This window comes from Thrips palmi, unplaced genomic scaffold (genome assembly GCF_012932325.1).
Source record: "Thrips palmi isolate BJ-2018 unplaced genomic scaffold, TpBJ-2018v1 HiC_scaffold_17, whole genome shotgun sequence".
In the NCBI taxonomy this organism is placed as follows: Eukaryota; Metazoa; Arthropoda; class Insecta; order Thysanoptera; family Thripidae; genus Thrips; species Thrips palmi.
In genome coordinates, this window is record NW_023144626.1 from 6,797,655 (window position 1) to 6,819,893 (window position 22,239).

Below are 22,239 nucleotides of genomic sequence, written 5' to 3' on the forward strand. Positions count from 1 at the left end.
TAAGTTTCTGACCAAATTCCATCATCTCACTCAGGTACGATGCCATCCCCGAAATAATGACAACAATGCTACAAGTCAACTCACTAAAGAAAACCATGTAACAATCACTGGCCTACGTCAACGCACAGAGTATGGCTTTGCTGTGCGTGCCAAAACCACTCATGGATGGGGTGATTTTAGTCCAACAATATTTAAGACTACTGGTCAAGTTTTGGGTGAGTGACTCAACTTTTTCTTAGAAATGTAACATCAAATGTAACTTAAGAATTATTAAATGGTATGTTTCTTTCCAGCCTATGTTGGAGATGACGATAATATGCAAGTGCGCATTATAGCTGGAGCTACTGTTGCTGTTGTCGTTTTACTGGTTATCATTATCATCATGACTGTCCTGTTCCTCAGAAGGTATATGAGGTTTAAAAATACCTTTTTTGGATTTTCATTCAAAATCTCTACTAAGTAAATTACCCTGGGTTTTTTTTTTGGTTTTGTTTTGTTTTTTTTGCAGCAGAGGAAGTGATGAGTGTAACAAGAAGCAGCCTAGTGATTGTGATACATTAGAATATCGCAATGGTGAAGGTTTGTTAATTTTGTGTTTTAAAACAGCCTCCTTACTAACAAGTTTATTCTTGCCAACCAATTTCTTTAAGGGTCTCTTCATTTTTATTTTCTTTCATGGAGCTATTTTCCCATCTAACCCGTATCTTAACATGTAAAAGATCACTGTATTTGCTTACAGTGAGGAATAAATTTTGTTGAAGTCATTCAATAATTTTTAGCCACCTGTGTTTTTATTTGGTCTAAACAAAAAATCATCTGATACTTATTAATTAATATTTGGGGCCTGTTCTCTTCCCTTATGGTTTAACAGAAAAAATTCTTTTCTTTATTCTTTATTTTTCTTCTTTTTCATGCAATCGTCCACGATCAGGACTAGTTGTCACATACAGTAAGTTGTCTCTTCTTGCTATTTTCCTATAGTTCAAAGAGATTGTATGAAAGTAGTGGACTGATCTCATTCTGCACGAAGCATGGCCCTTTGTCCTATCTCTATTGAAGTTAAAGCTTTTCTTTTCATTACATTTGAAGACTTGTTCCTTGCTTTTTTTTTCCTTTATCTGTCCACATTTGAGAGTAAATTAGAATTTAAAAATTAGTGTATTAGACAGTAGTTTTTCTTCTTAGTGTCTTGATCTGACAAGTTCTTTTCTTTTCTTTGTTTACACTGTTTATATTGGTTGCTTCTTTCGTTATGCCTGCTACTGCGAGCCTTGTGATCTCCCTCTTTTCCTGCCGTTTTCCTTAATACTTGACCAATATTTTCAGATTATGTAGTGCTTGTGTTTTTGTTGTTTTTTTTCTGCTTGTAGCAAGCTTCACTGTTTAACTGTAAATTATTTTATCATTTCAGTGCATTGCAATTTGGATAATCCCCCCATAGTAACAACCCATACGAATGGAAGTAAGTGCTTGAATTACATCCACAATTTTGCTTTCTAGAAGAACACTAAGTCACAGGTCTGGATGACCTCATATGTCTCAGAGTTGACTGCAAAATAGTCCCTCAAAGCGACCATTTTGTGATTTTATTTTTCTGGACATTTGTTATTTTTCTTGACCTTAATGTGATTTTTGCGTTCTGCTAGGGATCTATTTCAATTATTTAGTGGTATGCAGCACTTTGCTTTTAGTGTATTGAGTATACGGCGTGAGAAAGTTTAGATAGCTTTTCCTATTTAACTTATGAAAACTTGGCGTTTCTCTGCATGGTGCACATTTTTTCCCATACTAAAAGCACATCTCCTTGCCTGCAGTGACAACGCCTCTCTTCACACAAGTCGGGCCATCTTCCCGGACCTACATCGATCCCCACACTTATGAAGACCCCAACCAGGCAGTACGCGAATTCGCACGTGAAATTGACGCATCCTGTATAACCATCGAAGCTATTATTGGTACGTAGTCCCCCCAAAACCTTCATCTCCACTGTACAACCTTCAATCATGTTGGACCTGCCGCACCTGGAAATCATGTTACTAGAGTTTGCTTAAAATAGACTTTTCTGGTTTAGGAACAGAAAATTCTCACATAGCATTAGTGGTTAGATTAGCAAAGTTAGCATAAGATTGCCTTCATCTATCGTCCAGATGCGTAACACTGCTACATCTTTTGATTTTATTACAGGTGGAGGTGAATTTGGAGATGTCTGCCGTGGCAAACTGAAACTACCCCCTGATGGGCGATTAGAAATAGATGTGGCAATAAAAACTTTGAAGCCGGGTAGTTCAGACAAAGCAAGAAATGACTTCTTAACAGAAGCCTCAATTATGGGACAGTTCGAGCACCCGAATGTTATCTTTTTACAGGGTGTTGTCACCAAGAGCAACCCTGTTATGATTATAACTGAGTACATGGAGAATGGTTCTCTGGACACATTCCTTAGGGTATGTTTTCTTTTACCACCTGCCAACCAATTCAATTATTTCCAAATCACTTAAAAGCAACATGGTTGTTTGTTTCTGTGCAGGCAAATGATGGAAAATTCCAAGTTTTACAACTTGTAGGAATGTTAAGAGGTATTGCCTCTGGTATGCAATACTTATCAGAAATGAATTATGTACATCGTGATTTAGCTGCACGAAATGTGTTGGTAAATGCTCAATTAGTCTGCAAAATAGCAGATTTTGGCTTGAGCAGAGAAATGGAGAGTGCCACTGAAGGAGCATACACAACACGGGTAAGCCTTGAGTCAACCACTATTGCCCATGGAAAGTTTCTTACGAATGTGAAGTCTCATAATTTTTTACATTGCTTGTAGGGTGGGAAAATACCAGTAAGATGGACAGCCCCTGAAGCAATAGCTTTCCGCAAATTCACTTCAGCATCAGATGTGTGGTCATTTGGCATCGTCTGCTGGGAAGTTATGTCTTATGGGGAGCGACCATACTGGAATTGGAGCAACCAGGATGTCATCAAATCCATTGAAAAGGGTTATAGGTATGCTAATGATAAATTTTCTTATACAGAATTGCTCTTTAGTATCTTTTGTTTGATATCACTTTGAGATTTCAAAGTTATTTATGAATGAATGTCTATCTTTCTTCAGATTGCCTGCACCAATGGACTGCCCTGAAGCTATTTATCAACTTATGCTTGATTGCTGGCAGAAGGAGCGAACACATAGGCCTACTTTTGAGTCCATTGTGAAGACTTTGGATAAACTTATACGTTGTCCTGATACGTTACGTAAAATTGCCCAAAACAGGTATGTTTCACTTATGATTTAAAAAATAAATATTAAACAAGTGGTGAGAGGCCCTTGAAATCACTTGTGCAGAAAATTCTTCATTCAATTAATGTTCTTGAAAGTAGTTTGATAAGCTTACATACTGCAGCATGGCAATTATTAACAATGCAGACTACTAAGCTTTTATATACTGTTTGGCACTACAGCTTTCCTTTAACTTAATTTCTGGATAAGATCCTTTTGGCTTAAAAGTATGATCCATATTGAATCCTTGCATTTTTGAGAGATTCCCTTGTTTTTGTCAATTCAAAATAAATGCTTGGACACTTCACATTCTAATAACGTCCGCACTGAAATTTGTTAGATATTATTCTGAGTTTTCATCTATGGATTATGTATAATACACCATTTGTTGCGGCCGTTTACTAGTTATGATTACCTTTTTCCTTTTCTCTGTCTTTTTTCAAAAAAAGACTAATTCATCTCTTTTGTCCTAATACTGGTTTCTGCTAACACGTCCAACTTTTCTGTCCATTAATGTACTGCTGTGTTCCGCTGATTTTTTCGTTGATTTTGCCCAAAACTCCATGAGCACTGTTTTAAATGGAGCATGGCTTTGTTGACTAACAATACATGACACAAAGGCTTATGGATAGTAACAGCCGCCTTTGGGCTGAGTAATTAAAGAATGGAAGCAACTTTTAATCAACTTAATGAAATATATTTCTGTTAGTTTTGTGATTTAGTTGTTTGATGTCTTTTTCAAGAAAACGTTGTGGCCTTTGTGTTACATTTTAGACTTTGTGTGTGTGTTCTTTTTTTTTGTTTTTTTATTTTTATTTTCCTTTATTGAGTTTTAATTTTCATCTGGTGTTGGGAAGAAGAGGGAGGGGGTGATTTATTTTTAGTCATCTTAATTTATGAACAGACTATTTTTGAAGCCAAACAATGGGTCTACTGACTCATTCCGATTAACTCAGTACAGGTTTAACCAAAAGCTGATGAGTTCCACTATGTTCAGAATTTGATAAGGCAATTGTGACAGAGACAACTTTGACATAGCTTGGTTTATTTCCGTTAGTATTTTTATTAGAAAGTGCTTAATTTGTTTAATTTCTTAATTTGGGGTTATTTTTTTTTTCTGGAACATGGCAGACGTCAGCCCCTGCATAATCCCTACTACACTCATGTGGCGTTTAGACCTCCAGAATGGGTGCAGTTTAACCACTTGGGTTAGGGTGGGTGATGGTGCAAGACCACAATGTCACCCTGCAAGGTATGGTAGCTTTCATTTTTGTTTGGTTCCCCCCTCCTTCCCTACCAATAGAAGGCATGCCTGTTCTGAAGGTGGTTTTGTAGTGAACATGATTGTTTCCAGTATGTCTTCTCTATTGCATTGTCAGTTTTATATTCTACTGTCTAGTGCTCCTCTAATGCTTTCTAATCTGTTTCTATGAAAATTTTGGTTACAACCATACTGTTTCTGGTGAAAATGCATGCTCGGTTTTTGATTGTAAAGTCTCATTTAATTTTTTTATCTCATAGACCTTGCAAACTGGCGTTGCTTTAGAATTTTATTTCATATTTTGACTTGCGAGTATCATTGACTTTTGCCAAGATGTATACATCTCTACATTAGGAATTCATTTTGCTTATTTGTTGATGCTTCTTTTTTAAAAAAAAAAAAAAAAAAAAAGCTCACCGTGACTGTCTGAATATGAGCCCTATCTTCCCAAGTTTTGTTTTCAAAGGGGCTTATATTCAGACTATATCGGTAGTATTGCCTGATTTCTTACAATATCATAGTGCTTGCTTTGCTGTTGCTCTCTTAAATAACAGTGAGACAGTTCTGTAGTAATTATACTCCAGTCTCAACCTTAACTGCTTAGCACTTTCTCAGAAATAACACATGTTACCTGCTCTGTTACAGAACTGTTAATCCACTGGCACCGGATGCACCAGATATGACCCAGTTCACTACTGTTGAAGAATGGCTCAATTCAATCAAGATGACTCGCTATTTAGAAAACTTTGAACATGCAGGGATTACCAGCATGGATGCAGTCGTTCGTGTGACAGTCAAGGAGCTTACCGCTCTTGGCATCACACTTGTGGGACATCAGAAGAAGATAATGAACAGTGTTCAAGCCATGCGGGCACAGATCTCAGCAAACCTGTCCGAAGGCTTCTTGGTTTAGTGTTGAGCATTACATCACATGGACATTAAATGCAATCAAGTGATGCTCAAATTTCGTCCTATGTACAAAAACAAACCTCGTGTTCAGTTTTTGCAAAGTCTGATTGCTTTCCTTATGACTCGTTCACCGCAAAGAAAGCATAAATTATGAAAATCATTCTTAATACAAAGAAATTAGACGGTATGAATTTTGTATTTTCATTGTAAGTAACCCTACTTTAAGTGAAGTAATTTCTGTAAGCAGAAATAAGTGTGTACTCTTTGTTTGTTACATTTCACGAGTTTTGTACTCCAGTCAATGTGAATATGTAGCAGATTTTAATGACACATTCGTCCATGCACTTTAAATTGATAATTATTTGAAATGCATACCTGCCTTTTCTCCAAGCAATATGGTTTGATTGTTCTAAGAAGCATGTTAAGGTGTCCGAACTGTTGCACCTTGCAATTAAATTAATTCCAGTATTTCCTTGGAGGTTGAAGTTCTGCTTGTAATCTTGTTATTAATGTATAAAAGTGTTGCACTTCATTGTAAATTTGTAAAAAAGGAAATTACCAATTTAAATGAGAAGGCGCTAATGTTTGAATGTTGCCAAATGAAATAGGTGAATTGAATTATATTTCTGTGCATATGGGTTATGCTAGGAATCATGTGATGTTAAAATTTTAATTGTAGCCATGGAACAAGTCAACGCTTTGTAATTTTCTTAAATGTTAATATTATCTTTTAAAAAATGTAAATTTGAGAAGGTACTGTATTTGTGTAATTATTATTGCCATTATATGTAAATTTACTCATGTGTGAACAGTTGATGCATTGTAAATGAGATTTCTGATATAATACGTATCACTGCCCAACCCTGTTTGTTTGTGTCTCCACTGAAATTCTTGTAGTGGCCATTCCACCAGATAGTACTGTTGTTTAAATTTCTCCTGTGAGATGCGGAAATATTTATTGGACTGTGCCTACAAATTCAAAACCAAAAGATAAAAAAAACAACCAAAAAACTGTTATTTTATCAATTGCTCCTTACTTGTTCAAATTCAACAGCAGACTAAATGGGGAAAAAATTCAACATTCCTACCTGATTGTTTTTTTATGAGAAAGAAGCAAGACTATAAGTAACCTTTGAGAACAATTTGGTGTAGAAATGTGTGTTACGAAACTGAGGTTGGTTCTAGATATCATCATGCAATACTAAACTAAATTATAATATATTTAATGATTCAGGAGCTAGATTCACTCAGAGACACTCACCAAACCTTTTTATATTTATAGGTTCAGACACCCTTGTGGGAACACATCAACCAATAGATGTTTGACATCATGGAAAGAAAGTGACATTTTTCTTACTTTGATGTGTTTTTATGAGGCAGCTTATGAACGATTTTAGTTAAGCTTTTGTCCTGTGTTTCTTCTCTGTTTTAGACAAATGTTGCTACTTCTGTTGACAATGTCTTGAATACATACTGTGATTCTCTTTTCTATGTTGCATTTTATTTTGTTTTTTATGTCTTGTGTAAAATGATGTGCAAGGTTTTCAGAAGCTATAACATCAGGAAAATACCTTTCCTCAGTTTTGTTCCTCTATCTTGTTAGTCTGATTTTATAAGTTATTCCATTAATTGTAATTCCTGCAGAATATTTTTTACGTAAAGCAAAACATATGATAGGAGTAGTGTGTAGGGTAACTTAGTTGATGCCAAAGGATCAAAGTCCACTTGATTCTTCACATTTTGACTCCACCTCATTTTGCATGTGATAAGACTTCCTGTTGTTTTAGCTTCTAAACTTATAGTGGATGTCTACTTTGCATGCAGACTTCTATATGTTTGTTTTCTTTTATTTAATGTCAACACTTTTGTTTGTAAATATGTTGTGGAAGTTAGTTCTTGAGAGTTGCTAATTTTCTTTGTAGACAACGACTGTTTAATTTATATTTTGGTTTGTTAAATATTTCCTCTTGACCTTACCTTAAAGTTTATACTGTGTATAAAACCATCAATGTGTACATTTTGTCCGAACGTCTGCACTTGTGCAGTTGGTCTGTAACTTTTGGGTCTTGCTTGATTTTGAACGTGCTTTTTCATTTGTTAAGAAAGTTTTGTTATGTTACTTTTCAACCATCTGTATTGTATGGCACAGGCATGGGTCGTTGTACTTTTCTGTTTACTATTCTGTTTTTGCAGGTTTTTATTTGTTTTTGTTAAACATTCCTTCCATAACAAAATCCATGGGCAAATTATCTCAGACGTTTTCATGGTGCCACGTTGACTTTTAAAAAATAGAATAAAAACTACATGAAGTGCAGGTAACTGTGAGAGAGCAAATTTAATTGAGTTATTCTAATTGACAGTGTCGATACTAAACAATCAATCTCTATGTACAGAATATTTTGCTTCCAGCAGATCCCAATAATCAGTGCATAATACATCAGTTCCTATTTAATTAATTTTACCTTGTAACTCAAAGTCAATCTGGAATCAAGAGAAATTGTTTGTTTTATTTAAATGTTGATCTGGGACAAGAAATTTGCTCTCTCACGCCATAAAATATCTTAATGTACTTTTGTATAAATGACGTACTATATCCAAATGGAGAAAACATAGGACAGTGATATTTTCATATCTTTAACAGAAGTGTATGTTCAAAGCCAATTGAGATCTACCTTACTTGTAAATTTATGTAAAATCTGTACATGGTTAAGACGTATATTTCATTTCATTCCTGAATATAGACTGCCAGATAAAGAGCTGCGTATTGATTTTCCACATGTCCAAAACACCTATATAGCCTATGACAAATTTGTCTTCAGTTCACAAAAATACAATAAAAATATAAAAATATGAAAAATGAAAAAATGCAATGTAAAAAACGATGATGCCTTAACATTTACATTACAAAAATGGCCCACCACCTGCAATTAGTCTGAAATTCATACTATGGACTATGAATCTAAGAAGCAGATGCCCGTAGCCCAATGGACATTGACATTTGGCGTAAAAATGACTTTTCCCGGGACGCTAGTCGGGTTGAAGAAGCTGTGGACGGTGGGTTGCCTACCTAGGGCCAAAATGGCACTCTAAATAGTGTCGGGCGTCTAGAGGGAGTGCTCCAGCATAACATACTCGAATTTGGGCCGTTGCCCAGAAGACCGTTGCCCAATGGTCTATGACGCATTCCATTTGGTGTCAAACCGACTTTTCCCGGGACGCTAGTCGGGTTGAAGAAACTGTGGACGGTGGGTTGCCTACCTACGCGGCGCATGCTCACAAAATTCCAGTTTTTCGCCAGAAGAGACCGTTTAGGGCCAAAATGGCACTCTAAATATTATCAGGCGTCTTAAGGCAGTGCTCCAGCACAACATACTCAAATTTGAACCATTTTAAAAATTTTGCCCAAAATGTGATAAAACCATGATGTATAAGCCTAAAAATTTTTTCGAGGAAAATGGTCTACCACCTCAAATTGGTCTGAAATTCATATGGAACATAGCTATGGGTTTAAGAAACAGATGCCCGGTGCCCAATGGTCTTTGACGCATTTTATTTGGCGTGAATCGACTTTTCCCGGGTTCTTGTTGGGCTGAAGAAGCTGTGGGCGTTGGGTTGCCTACCTCCGCGGCGCAGGCTCACATCATTCCAGTTTTTCGCCAGAAAAAGAACGTTTAGGGCCGTAGTGGTCTGAGAAATAGTATCAGGAGTCTGAGTGCTCCAGCCCTTAATACTCGAGTTGGGCACATGTTACCGAAAGCGCCACAATTCACCGAAATGGCAGCCGGTTTTACCTACTGTATAGGGGAGTGTAAAGGTCTCCAGTTTTCTTGCTCCCATCATGTTATTATACTTACTTTGCGAATGCGCTGTGTTCACATTCTTAACTTTAATCCCCGCATCTGGCCATCTGGCAGACACGGCACGGCATTCTCCAGTCTATTCTACTAGCGATGAGGCTATGGGACCCTATCCCAGAAAGTCGGTGCGTCTACGCAAAGTCTGCGTGCACGCGGTCTCGGCCGCAGTCACCTATGCCGTGATATGCGTAAAGCGTAGCTATTAGCAGGCTTTCCACTCCAGGCCCCAGTCTCGTACGTTCTGGAGTTTCGTTCAGGTTTGTCTGGAAGGAGCCTCCGCACGTTTTTCGGGGAGGGGGGGGATGGTGGAAGGTGCCTCCCGCTGGTACCGGTGGCACCGGTGGCGCACCTGTCTTCTCAGTCGCGTCTCGGCCGTCCCGGCACTCTGGCGCGAAAGTTGCCCAACCCGGCACAGTGTTGTTATTTGGCGGCAGCCAGGGCCTGCCGTTTTGGTTTTGCGAGTTTCAAAGAGTCAAATCATGTGGCGATCGGCGCGAGCGGTGCTTCTGGCGACGGCGTGCATCTGTCTCTCTCGTGCGAGCAGCCAGCCGGTGAAGCCATCGAACACGGGTGAGGCTTCTCTCATTTGTTTCGCGGGGTTTTGCAACAGAGAAAGCCGCTTGGCTTGGGGCGCAAAGTTAACATTTCTCTCTGTTAAACTGTTAAGTCGGAAAGGCTTAAAGCTCTAGTTTTAGTTACGAGTCGACTGCTTGAGCACTTAATCAGTCCGGCACCAAGGGGACCGACTAAATCTTAGCTCATCCGATGAGAAGCACCTCCCGGACCGTACTATGCCTCTCTTAAATCAAGACAAATTTGGACGAGAAGGAGCGCTGACTTCCGGTATTGTGTTGTTACTGCGAAATTTTTTGATGATCCAAGGTTCTGTGTTGATATTTTTTAGGTGACACGAATTAAAATGCGGCAGGCACGCATGGAAGTCGGCCGAGGCGTTTGACCCGAGATTTCTTTTTTCTTTCCGTCATGTCCTCATAGCGCCTTGATGTCTTGATGCCTCGACGGGCTGACGCCTCTCCGCCCATGACCCCATGCAAACGACCTGGTGCCTAGAAAACACACTACTTAAAAAGTTGTATTTGCAGTGTTTTATTGGCGGTTTTTAGACGTGTGAAAAGGCGCAAGCGCGCGATTTCAGGTCATTATTTGGGGTTGACCTAGAATGAAAATTGAACGGCGTCCAGGGCAGGTTGTTGAACAGCTCGCAGGGTGACCAGGGCTTGGACTAGGGCGACCAGGGCGGCCAGGGCGACCAGCGGGGGAGAAAGTCCGACTGGAATACCGTTAAGCAGCAATTCGCGATGCGGACGGCCAGCCAGAGTTTTGGAGAGCGAAAAAAAAAGTATAAAAAAGGTTAATATGCTAACAACCTGTTTGCCCTCGGATACAATAAAGGTGCCCCCACAATGACCGGAATCCGACCGTCAGTCGGTCAGTCAGTCACTTGTTTTAGCTTCCACCTGACAATAACCTTTTTACACGCACATGAGATGTTTGCCGCGCGCACAATATAAAAGACTTTGCTCGTTCAGCAGAGAAGGTGTGTAGCGATACTAGCTAGTGCCTATAGCTAGTGTAGCTGAGGAAACAAGTGTTGACGAAATTGGACAATCTGGCTAGTGTCGTTGTATAACTCCGCTGCTGGGCTTCATGTTCCCAGAGCAGCGTGATTCGGCGTGATTTGGCACTGCAGAGGCACTGAAACGCTCGTGCCTCCACTTAGTACAGTTGTTTCGCTCTCCGCTAGTTTACTCGTCTAGAAATCGTTTTTGCACCCAAAACACCAGCAAGCTTTCTCGAAGATAAAATGGCTAAATTCAAAAATTGGCATCCCTCACAAAGATAAAAATATTTTTTGTTTCAAATATTAATGTTTGTGCTTTTTTTGTTCCAGTTAACGCTATTGTTTCCTGTTCGCGAAACGATACAGCGAGTGATCTTAACCAGTGCATATCAAGAGGAATAGAACACTTTTTAAGAACGGCTAAAAATGGTAAGAGATTTCTTCCTAAAATATTGACTTTTTAAGGAGGTGGGGTGGGAGGTTGGCTGGGTTCTAAAGTGGTTTGACTTGCGGCGTGCCTCCAGGTTTGCCAGACATCGGCCTGCCGTCTCTGGATCCGTTTATGGTGAAGCACTTGACACTCAAAGAAGGATCTGGCAAGGTCGCGGTGTCCTTCGATTTCCACGATGTGCGCTTCAAGGGTTTCAGCGGCGCGGAGGTCTACTCAGCCAGGTAAAAAAAAAAAAAAAAGATAGCTGACTCCTCATTTGAATTGTTTATGAGGCCTAGTGTTAGTGATAAGCCGCCTATCGAGTTCTCTGTGCACCACGCATGCCCATGGAAGCTTAGTTTTCTGCGGAAGGCAAAGTGGCTACCTTAGGCAAAAAAAAATGTATCGGCTGAGAATTTCTTTTCTTTCGTGGAAAACCATTTTGGATGAGCATTTTATTTCCGTGCGCAGGATGAACGTGAACGACAAGAAGCTGGAGGTGTCTCTGAGAGCGCCCGTCTACGAGGTGGACGGCTTCTACTCGTGCGAGGGCGCCGTGTACGAGCTGCCTTTGTCCAGCAACGGCCGCTTCACCGTCACCATGAGTAAGCGGCGCAGCGCGCAGCGGCCACGCAGCGGTTAATCGCCACCTTCGAACCCACCAATTTCATTCTGACGTCATCTCTTTGTTTTCCCCCCGCGCAGCCGACGTCACCAGCGCGTGGATGCTCTACTTCCTCGCCAAGACGGCCAACAACGACACCATGCTGGCCGCCAACCGCTTTATCGTGGACGTCAGCCCGGCCAACGTCGTGTACCGCTTCGACAAGAAGTTCGACGGAGAGAACAACCTAGGTATAGGTAACTAATTTGTTTTTGTTTTCCACCTTTTTCCTTGTTGCCTCCCAACTTCCTTCGTGAGAGATCTAATCGGCCGCGGCGCTCAGCGGGGCCTTGTTGACGCCGCGTGGCGCGTTACACTGCGAACCTCCTGACCTGACGTCAATTAAAGAGCCAACGTCCCTCCGCGTCGTCAGACTAATTCCCAGAGTAGTCCTCGTCGCTCTGTCTCTCTCGCACTCATGTGGCGTCCCGCATAGGTGCGAGAGAGACAGAGCGACGAAAACGACTCCCGGAATCAGTCTGCAGTCTGCCCATGGCGCAGCCACGCGCAGCCATCAGGAGCAGCAGCGCCAACACGTCGCCCGGAGAGGCCACTTTTTTGGAGAGTCTCGTGTTGTGTCCACTTTGTTTAGCTTATTTTCTTTTTTACATTCGCGACGCGTCTTCATCGCGAGCACAAAATGGCCTTGGGCAAATCCACATGGCTGTCTGGAATACAATGCAATACCACTTACATTCTTAATTTGTACCCGACTAATAGTTGCCCTTTGCTTCTGCAGGCGAAGCCATGGATGAATTCATGAACGAGAACGCTCTGGAAATCTACAACATCATCAAGCCCCAGATCATGAAGATAATGGGCGGAAAGTTCCTCGAACTGGCCAACCAGGTCCTAATGAATTATCCCAGCGCCCTGGACCTGGCCAGCAAATAGCGCCTAGCCTCTCGAGTCTCGATAGTCTCGAATCGCGGGGCACTAACTCACTCCATCATCAGAACCTCGCGCCGGACTGACGCAGGCGACGCAGCCATCGCAGAGCGAGGTCCGGCCGCTGTGGCCCGTAGGCCGCCTCCGAGGCGCCGCCGGGACGGTGGCCTTCCTCTTCCACTTCAACTTGAGAGGCCACACCACAATTGATCGCCCCTGCAGAGATCCGCTCGCGGCACCTAGCAATCTGGCGGTCGAACCAGCGGCCAACTCGCCAAAAAACCATTTTTCTCGAGTCAGTCATTAATTTTGAGTATTGGGGAGGAGCAGCGGACAGCTCGCGGGTTAGAAACGTTCGCGAAGCCCAAAGCCTATCTTCCCGCGTGACGTCACAGACGCAGCCCAGGAAACGTGTGGAGGCTGCTGCTGGACCGAGCAGCTAGCCGCTGGCCAAAACAACTCGTGCCAAGGCCAGCAGCGTAGTATTATTCTCGTGCATACTTACAAGAAAGGTGCAGCTTGCTGTGTGTGATGTGCTGTTTGCGCACCATTGCACACTATGCAGTTCAAGGTGTCACTGTGACATTGTAGTACTGGTGCGGTTCGCAACACTCGCCGCTCGCTAGCTTTAAGTAGTGATAAATGAGATGGGAACGCAAACGAGGAACATGAAAAGAAGATTTTACTGTGATATTTTTAGCATCTATTTATTTTCACTGAAGCCTCACTATTTTATTTTATTTCATCACATCTAACAACAGCAGAAGAACGTAAATATTACGCCCTATGTGAATCAATACTAAGTTTATATTGTTAAAATATGGTTTAACGTTTCAGATGAAAAATGAACTGTTTTAATTGTATGCTGTTGTTCGTGGATATTAAATTTCGTGCTTCTAATGTGTGTGTGGTTTGTTTTCGTACCACGTCAAACCACATGTATGCCCAACCCAGAGCGGACACGCGTGTCTGCGACGATACCCCGCGCCGCCACTTCATCGCGCGTCTGTACTCCGCGAGGACAGCGCCGATACTCCGCGCGGGCAGCGCCACCACTTCACCGCGGCGATACTCCGTGTGGGCAGCACCGCGTCGACACCCCGTGCGCTCATCTGAAGACTCCTTCTACTTTTAAAACACTTGTTGCAAAATGGTATGACACATTATGAACGATAGACGGAAAACCTAATTCAACTATAACATTAAAGATCTACAAAATATGGTATGACGAGCAAGGATTAAAATTCTATAATGACCTCCCTTGACACCTAAAAGGTGAGACAAAGCACTTCTCGAGGATAATAGCAGACTTTATCTCTTCAACCTATTTGTACTGGCCATTATGCTCATATATTTTGTGGAGCTCTTCTTAAACTGAATCTTGTTTCTTTTACTTTGTACCCTGTGAAATTGTGCTTTTCCCCCATATCCTGTACTTGCTGTTAACACTCAAACTGTATTTTAAAACAGTATTTCACACTTTCAAACAGCATAACATTCTGTAACTTTTTATTTACACCACCGTGATTTAACCGCTTACTGTTTGCAAAAGAAAACCTCGATGTATGTACAGGGCTTGCCCTCGGACTTTCCTCAAGTCTTATTAACTAATAAAATTAATAAATAAATAAAATGCAGAAAGAACTGAACCAATCTGACCAATCTGAACCAAATTTTCCTGAAAGCAACGGGAACCACTGCAAATAGCGGAACAGCAAAACTTTGGTGCTAAACAAATGCCAAAGCGATACAAAGACATATTGAGCTCCTTTGGATTAAGAATTACAAAGGTAGATTGAAGAAGTTGTGAACGGTTCATACTTCAACAAAAGAGAAACAAAACCACAAAAAGTTCATTCTGACAGATCTAAGACTTAACCTAGAATCCAAGGACTCTATCTACATTCAACTTGAAGAGACCATACTTGGTAGACTTATAGTAACCTCAAGACTGGATTGTTAAATTACTTGATTACTCATTAACTTATAAGATAAATAGAGACTGTAAAAAAAATCTTTTTTTTACCAGACCAAACCAGAGGCAAATACTCATCCGATTTGTAGAGAATGACCATACACGTCTCTTCATTAGTCGTCTCTTGATCGTAAATAAGCTCAAGGGCGTATCTTGGCCGCAAATGAGCACAAATCAAACACACACAACAAACCCCACAGCACAGCCGCCATATTTGTTGCACAATGTGTTACGCAGGAAACAAGCCAGGAGCACCAACCTGAAATCCAAGTGTGTCCAGCTCTGCCTGGAATGGCGTAAAGGACCCGGTGATTTCATCGCGTATTAAATTTCGAATCACTCTTCGAGGTTTGCAATGTTTCATATGAACATTGTTGTCCGTCACTTTTATATTTAATCGTTACTGCCCAAATTATTTCGGTTGGCATCCTTGGCGGGAAAAATAAAATAAAAACAGAACTGTGCCGTGGTTTAAAACTGTTTAAAAGCGCCGATGAGAACAGCAAGCGCCCGCCGCAAGTCCAACCAACATTCGACAAGGATCGAAGGAACTTGTGCTTGTGATTGCAAAGTAAAGGTGTCCACTTGCAGGCAGCATGTCTGGAAAGGAGAGGAAGCGTGGAAATGGGACAGAGGCCGTGAGTAAACTAGCGGCACGCATTCCCTCTCAGCGCGGTCGGCGCAGCCATTTGGTTTTGTATTTGTTTTCTCTGTTTTCTCGTCCAGCCGCCGCGAGACACTGCGGGCGCATCCAGTGCAATGGCGGTTAAAAAGTTGCCTTCGATGCGGCCGGAGCAGTCCGCCGTGTCCGCCGTGTCCGGGGAATCGTGCTCGCTGATGCCCACGTTGGCCGTCGCCGGGAAGGCGTCTGAGCGCAGCGTCCACTGGAGCAGGAAATTTATGTGAGTGACCTCGGCCAAGGAATCGACTACCTCCTCCTGCTCCCAAAGGGTCATTTCGTCGCTCTGTCTCTTTCGCACCCCTATAGGCCGAACGGGATTCGCAAGGGACATCGACGAAACGATCGCTTCCGGAATCGTCACTTCAAACGCAGTGCCGTGCCATCTGTTCAATGCGGGCCTTTCGTTCACACGCCCACTCCTTTCACTCGCACTTTCTGCCCAGAAAGAAAGACGATTTGGAGCCAGCGGCGGTGGGGAGCCAGGCCAGCCAGGCCCAGAGAGCGGCCGACAGCGTCCAGCGTCTGGAGGGAGGCTGCTCGGACCTGGAAAAACAGTTGAGGGTACTTCGTGAGGGCGGGCGGCACAGGCGGCACCACTTCCTTGAGGCGTTGAATCAGTCCGCTTGTCTCGCAGGACGAAGTGAGAAAACGCACGGCCGGCTCGGCGTCCAAGCTGGCGAGGGTCACGGAGCAGGAGGAGCGCGCCGACATCATGCTGGAGCTGCAGCGGCAGAACGCCCGGCTGCGCAGCGAGCTGGAGCACCTCAACAAGGCCAGCGACACGGAGGGCGCCCTGCAGCACCTCCACCGCGTCCAGGAGGACATCAAGTCGCTCGAGGACAAGGTGCGTTCAGGGAGGGACCATGGCGTCGACGGATGCGGAGCAAAAGCGGCCCCTTCCCTCCCGTGACGGGAGTCCCGTCCCCAGGCGGCCAAGCTCCAGGACGAGGTGCAGGAGCGGCGCGCGGCGCACTGCCGGGACCTGCAGCGGCGCCAGGCCGAGGTGCGCAGGCTGCTGCAGCGGTGCGAGGCGTCCAGGGAGGCGGTGCAGGCGGTGCAGGCCGCGCGGAAGGACGGCGCGGCGCAACCGGCGCAGCACGTCAACGACGCCCAGACGCAGGCGCAGCGCCCGGAGGACTCGGACGGCTCGGAGCCACGCGACGCGGGGCCGCTGCCGCTGGCAGGAGGCGACGACTTGCAGGTCAGTGGCCATGGCGCACAACGACCGATTGTAAGTAAGTATGCGTGTGTGTGTGTGTGGTGGTGGTGGGGGGGGGGCTCAGGTAAGTCCACACCAGTGTTTGGGTGCACTTGAAGGAGCCGGTCGAGAGCTCTTCTGTCCGCGACAGGCCAAGCTGGCGAAGGCTCGCGGCCGGCTGCAGCGCACCGAGCGCGAGCTGGAGGAGAAGAAGCTCCACCCGAAGAAGGTGGTGCACTCGGTGGACTCCCTGAGGACGCTGCAGCTCGTCTGGAGCGAGCACGTCTCCCTGCTGGAGGGCCTGGCGCGCCGGCAGGAGCAGTGGAGCTTGCTGCGGGACAGGTGAAGTAGCGCCTGTTGAGTCGAGGGTAGGCAACCCACACTGCTTTACTTAAGGCAGCTCTCAGCGGATCTCGATGATCTCGATCATTTCGAGATGTAATGGTTGGGTATCGCCTTCTGCGTGCACCGTGGGCGCAGAGTGGAGATGTTCGCACGGAACATCGACATCCTCCGGACGGAGAACGAGGAGCTGACGGCGAGGCTCGTTGACGTGCACCTGCAGCTAAAGGACTTCGTGGAGCGGCCCATGCTGCCCACCGCCGTCGTCGACAAGAACGTGGCGCTGCTAAAGCACATGCTGACGATCGAGGCGACGCTGGCCGAGAAGGCCGTGGAGCTGGAGAAGCAGGAGGAAGGTCTCGTGCTGGAGCAGAACAAAGTGCGCGAGCTGCTGGTTGAGGTGTGCAGAAGTGGGAGGGGGTCGCGCTGAGACGCTATGGAACGAGATTTTCCCTAACATCCCCTTTTTCTTTTGGAGTGCAGCTTGAAGGCCTGCGACGCGAGAATCGGCACCTCAACAGGCGGCTGCAGAAGTTTAGCGACGCGCAGCGGTCTCCGGACGACGGCCAAAGCCACGCCGGCGTCTCGCGGAAGGGGTCCTCGACGGTGTCCTCCAGGAACAAGTTGGAGCAGACCAGTAAGATTACGTTCTCGTGTTCGACGCATCCGGGAACGAGCTCGCCCTTTAATCGGCTCCTCGGTTGCTACAGGCAGACGCACGCCGCTGGGCAGCCAGAACCTCAGCATGTTCCTCATGCCGCGCGCCGATCCCGGCCACTTGCGCGCCGACCCGTCCCGGGATCAAGAGCAGGACCAGACGGAAGGGCAGGATCAAGAGTGCTGGAGGGAGGGACAGGGCCAAGAGAATCAGCAGGATGGTCAGGATGTAGAGGACCAACAGGATGAACGGAGTCAAGAGGATCAGCAAGATGGACAGGATCTAGAGGACCAACAGGACAGGCGCAGTCAAAATAATCAGCAAGATGAACAGGATCAAGAGGACCGACAAGATACGCAGGACAATAATCAGCAGGACGAACAGGATCAAGAGAATCAACAAAAGGGAAAGAGTCAGGAGCGCCAGCAGGATGGACAGGATCAAGAGGAGCAGCAGGGTCTAGAAAATCAGCAGGATCAAGACGATCAGCAAGATGGACTACATCAGCAGGATCAAGACGATCGTCAGAATGGACAGGATCAGCACGATTGGCAGGATCAGGAGGATAAACAGGATCAGCAGGTTGAGTGGGATGGAGAGGATCAGCAGGCTGGTCAAGATGAGCCCCAAGCCTCCAGCTCGTGGTCGCCTGACGGCCCTGACGGCGACAGGCGGTACCCGATTTCGCCCCCGCAGCCGCGGCCGTCCTTGGCGTCCGTGGCGTCGTCGGTGGCCACGGCCGCCCTCCTGCCCACGGCCTCGGGGCCCGCGGTCTCGGCGTCGATGGTGCCACACGACGGGCAGGGTAGCAGCAGTCCACCGGCACCGCCATCAACAACCAATTAATCAATCATTGTTATGTAAGAATCGATTTTATTAATGAGACCATTTGAGGAATAGAGCACTGCAGTCTTTTAACAAAGTCACCGAAACCCTGTCTTGGAATTGGCCGGCTATTTTCATTGCGGGAGCAAGAGTTGACGGCGCGCAGATTTGCACACCACACTGTGGGCTCGTGACTTGAAGCTTAATCTTAATTGCAAAGTGCTTTGGGTTCCCGACACGTAAAAGGAACTTAGTTTCTCTTAACGACTAAATGAACTAGAAGGCGCACTTACACATTGTGCACACACAAAAAGAGGAATACTCGTAAATGATAATACTCGTTTGCCTGAGATCACATTCCCAACGGGTCAATCACAATAACGACACCATAAACAGTCTTTCGCCGCCATCTCCAGTCCTCCTTTGACAAGAACATCTTTGGTCTGTTCCTTGAGCAACCATTTCAGGTGGGCAGTGGCCACCCAACCCCACGGGTGCACAAACGAAAACAACGGCGGGGCGGCAGCGCCAACGGCAGCGCCCTCTGGGTGGCTACGCCATGAGTCCGCGGGACTCACTGGCCGTCCTCGAACTCGGCCATGGCGGCGATGAGCTTCATCTTGGCCTGCGACCGCCGGGTGCCGGGCAGGCGGCGCAGGCTGGCGGCCAGGCTGCGCGCGAACAGCTCGTCCGGGTCGTGCGCGTCGCGCGCGTCCGCAGACAGGTGGCGCACGATGCCCTCCAAGGACCCCGCCACCACGGACAGCGACCGCCGCACCGCGTCCTGGAAGTCGGCGTCCGGCGGCGACATGCTGGCGTGGTCCATGGACGGGTCCGGGTACATGGACGCGTCCGCCATCGGGGGGTACTCCGGCCCTGGCAACCGCGGAAACAGGGGGTAAGTGCAAGGGGGAATTTTCTCGGTGCGCTTCAAGAAAAGCGGAGCGTAGGTTTCGTTTCAATGAATCGTAGTTTCGCCAATGTCGAAATGCAGCTTACCGGAGGGAGAGGTGGTGGCGGCCGAGTGCGCGCCGTGGGTGGCCAGGTCGACGGCCATGTCCTGCCGGGAGTCGCCGTCGTCGGCCGGGTGGTGGTTGGCGTGGTGGTCGCCGTCGGACCACAGCTTGAAGGGCGTCCAAAGGGAGGGACCGGCGACCTCCTCCACGCCCACGTCCACGCCGACCCCCACGCCGTCGCTCGAGTCCGAGGCGGACGCCTGTCCCGGCGGGGTGGTGCCTCGGCGGCCGAAGGGCACGCCGGCCACGCCCGCCACGCCCGCCACGCCGCGGTGCCGGGCCAGCACGGCCAGGGCGGCAACGTTCGCGGCGTGGCTCTTGTAGTTGCACACCCGGCTGCTAACATAGACAGTGCCTCAGGTCCAAACTTCGTAGTACTTCGTAGCGACTTCTAAGGCGGAAGGGTACGCCTTCCTCAGAAAACGAGTACACCAGCAAAACGTGGACGTAATAGGGCTCCTTCAAGCTAAGCTTCTCTTACGATCTTCTTAAAGCGTACAGGTGCCCCCTGAACATGAATCATTTCTTTCGCATAAAGTTCAAGAAGAGAGAAAGGTCATGCTTGAACGAAGCGTAAAGTTTAGTTTTTTTTTCAGTGTATTAGACACGGTCGGTCTTTACTACTGCTGAAAGGTGGGCAGCAAGTCACGCTCTACCCATGCTCAGCGCGAGTAGGTAGTTTTCGCCACTTTCCCCCTGGATCCACGCCTGCAGGCTAGCAGGCCTGGACGGGTTTGCTTCCCGCCGTTTTGGCACGGCCGCCACGGCCCTCCGATGGCTGCTGCGACTGTCTGTGTCTCTCTCTCTCACTGGGCGTTCCGTGGGGTTGCGAGAGAGACAGCGCGCAGTCTGCGATTTCAAAGAGCGCTTCCGCCCGTAGGCCGTAGGGGTGCGAGAGAGAGAGAGAGAGAGCTCGCCGGTACTCACTTCCTGGGCTGGATGAAGCGCTCCAGCCAGCGCATGCGGGGGAAGAGGGGCCACTCCTTGCCGGGCGGGGCGCCCCGCTTGTGCAGCCGCAGCTCCCTGCCGAAGCGCTCGCGCAGCCGCACCCAGCGCGTCTGGCACTCCTCCACTGCAACAGCGAACAGTACCGTCGTGAACGCGGCGTCGCGGCGTCGCGGCGTCCCACAAGGTGTGACTTTGCTTCGACTTCCACCAGCCAGATTCGTTCCTATTAGGCGCAATACGCTACGCCGCGGCGCGGCACGGCACGGCACGGCGCGGCTGCACGGCGGCGGCGTGGCCACAGAGCAGCGCGGCTCGGCGCGGTGCGGCGCGGCAAAAGCGCGGTGCGGCAAAACGCGGCGAGGCGTAGCCTGGCGTAACGCGGCGTAACATGACGTAACGGGATGGTGGGCCCAGCTCCGCAGCACTCCGCAGGCACACGGCGCGCCAGCCCGCTCGTCACAGTGTCACAACCGTCACGTCGGTGTCACTCCAGTCACGTGACCGCGCGCACCCCAGCCAGTGTGTTGACACTTGCATCTACATTTGATGGTCCGTGCGTTTGAAAACTTCAAAATTACAAGCAAACGTAAATAAAAACTTGGAACACTAATTAGCTGTCTGGACTTGAAATGGGGGCGTGCGTAGGAGCCGTGACGAGCTGTGGCGGTAATGCACGTACTCACCACAAGGAGCGTAAAAACAAAACAAAGTCAGGTAAGGTACAGCCTGGCGAACAATAACTCTACTCTACTTGATGGAAATTCTGCGATCAGGTGAGAACGACGGCGTTTCCCGCCACAGCCACGACGGTGTCGCATGTGCTTACACTACAGGCTACTGTATGCTGATTCAAAACGATGCTGTAGTCGCACTGTCTCCCTCGCACTCGTGGGGCGTGCCGTAGGGGTGCGAGAGAGACGGAGCGAGCATCGCATACCCACCCCTCATGCCGAAGGTGGTGGCGATGGCCTCCCAGGACTGCGCCTTGGTCTGCTCGTCCTTGTAGTCGACGCGGCCCTTGTCGAACAGGTTGCTCCTGGCGCGCACCATGTCCACCAGCAGCTCGTCCGAGTACGGCAGGCACTCGCGCGCCGCGTCCCGCTGGTCCCGCGCGCCGGCACGCAGGTCGTCGTTGACGGCGTCCCGGACGTCCGTCATGGCGCCGCTGCAGCTCGGCGCCCCGCGCCCCAGGGCGGCGGCGTGAGCGTCGTCGGCGTCCTGGTGGGCCGCGGTGGCCGCGGTGGCCGCGGTGGCCGCGGTGGCGTGCGGCAGTGCGACGCTGTGCTGCACTACGCCGCGACCAAAACACACTACGGCGTCAGCGCCCAGCGGCGGAGGCGGCCCGGTGCGCTGCGCCGCTACGCTACGCACTCCGTGCCAGTCCGTGCAGTCCGCAGTGGCACTGCCAGTGCCTCGCGGGCCTCGCGGGCCTCGCGGGGTGCTGCCATGCCATGGCCCGCGGGGCCTCCAACCTCCGTGCCGCGGCGTGGCTGCCAAGGTACTGCTTGTGCTTACGCAGCGTCGAGGCGCCGCGGCGCAGCGCCACGCAGCGCCACGCAGGGGCCGTCGCGGTGGCTGCGTCGCCGCGCCAAGCGTCCCGGCCCTGCTCGAGCAGTAGCGCAGGCAGTACCTAGTCCGCCGCACTACGTGGGACACGCCACGCGCGGCGCGGAGGGCGGGGCGTCGGACTGGCGTGGACTGGCGTGGACTAGCGGGCGCTACGTCAAACCGTA

The 22,239-nt window shown here is 47.6% G+C and overlaps 4 protein-coding genes across 5 annotated transcripts in view; 3 read left to right on the plus strand and 1 right to left on the minus strand.

Moving 5' to 3' along the window:
• The window catches only part of LOC117643978 (ephrin type-A receptor 4-A), a 139,980-nt gene extending 131,785 nt beyond the window's left edge, over positions 1–8,195 (plus strand). The window contains exons 10-20 of the mRNA XM_034383164.1: positions 35–215; positions 294–405; positions 512–579; positions 932–949; positions 1,412–1,462; positions 1,815–1,955; positions 2,185–2,444; positions 2,528–2,737; positions 2,819–2,997; positions 3,107–3,265; positions 5,178–8,195. Coding sequence (XP_034239055.1) covers positions 35–215; positions 294–405; positions 512–579; positions 932–949; positions 1,412–1,462; positions 1,815–1,955; positions 2,185–2,444; positions 2,528–2,737; positions 2,819–2,997; positions 3,107–3,265; positions 5,178–5,445 — 1,647 coding nt within the window. The 3' untranslated portion in view covers positions 5,446–8,195. The remainder of the gene's footprint in view (positions 1–34; positions 216–293; positions 406–511; positions 580–931; positions 950–1,411; positions 1,463–1,814; positions 1,956–2,184; positions 2,445–2,527; positions 2,738–2,818; positions 2,998–3,106; positions 3,266–5,177) is intronic.
• A 1,450-nt stretch (positions 8,196–9,645) lies between these two features.
• Positions 9,646–13,766, plus strand: LOC117643676. Of its 2 annotated transcripts, none has more exons than XM_034382692.1 (6): positions 9,646–9,868; positions 11,211–11,309; positions 11,405–11,552; positions 11,782–11,915; positions 12,016–12,171; positions 12,714–13,766. In XM_034382692.1, the coding sequence occupies exons 1-6, from the start codon at positions 9,778–9,780 to the stop codon at positions 12,866–12,868; spliced, it is 783 nt and encodes a 260-aa protein (XP_034238583.1). In that variant the 5' UTR covers positions 9,646–9,777; the 3' UTR covers positions 12,869–13,766. The 2 variants fall into 2 exon arrangements, with proteins under 2 accessions (XP_034238583.1, XP_034238584.1); XM_034382693.1 differs by lacking the exon at positions 9,646–9,868 and adding an exon at positions 10,786–10,856.
• Positions 13,767–15,433: 1,667 nt separating this feature from the next.
• LOC117643979 (nuclear-pore anchor-like) lies at positions 15,434–18,579 on the plus strand. Its single transcript, XM_034383165.1, has 8 exons — positions 15,434–15,475; positions 15,564–15,739; positions 15,963–16,080; positions 16,154–16,367; positions 16,837–17,059; positions 17,198–17,459; positions 17,543–17,696; positions 17,770–18,579. Exons 1-8 carry the CDS (start codon positions 15,434–15,436, stop codon positions 18,561–18,563), a joined length of 1,983 nt encoding a protein of 660 aa, XP_034239056.1. The 3' UTR covers positions 18,564–18,579.
• On the minus strand, positions 18,574–21,664 carry LOC117643980. The gene is made up of 5 exons (XM_034383166.1): positions 21,448–21,664; positions 20,486–20,630; positions 19,861–19,897; positions 19,542–19,758; positions 18,574–19,418 (listed from the first exon to the last, which is right to left on the minus strand). The coding sequence occupies exons 1-5, from the start codon at positions 21,662–21,664 to the stop codon at positions 19,117–19,119; spliced, it is 918 nt and encodes a 305-aa protein (XP_034239057.1). The 3' UTR covers positions 18,574–19,116.
• Between the last annotated feature and the right edge of the window lie 575 nt (positions 21,665–22,239).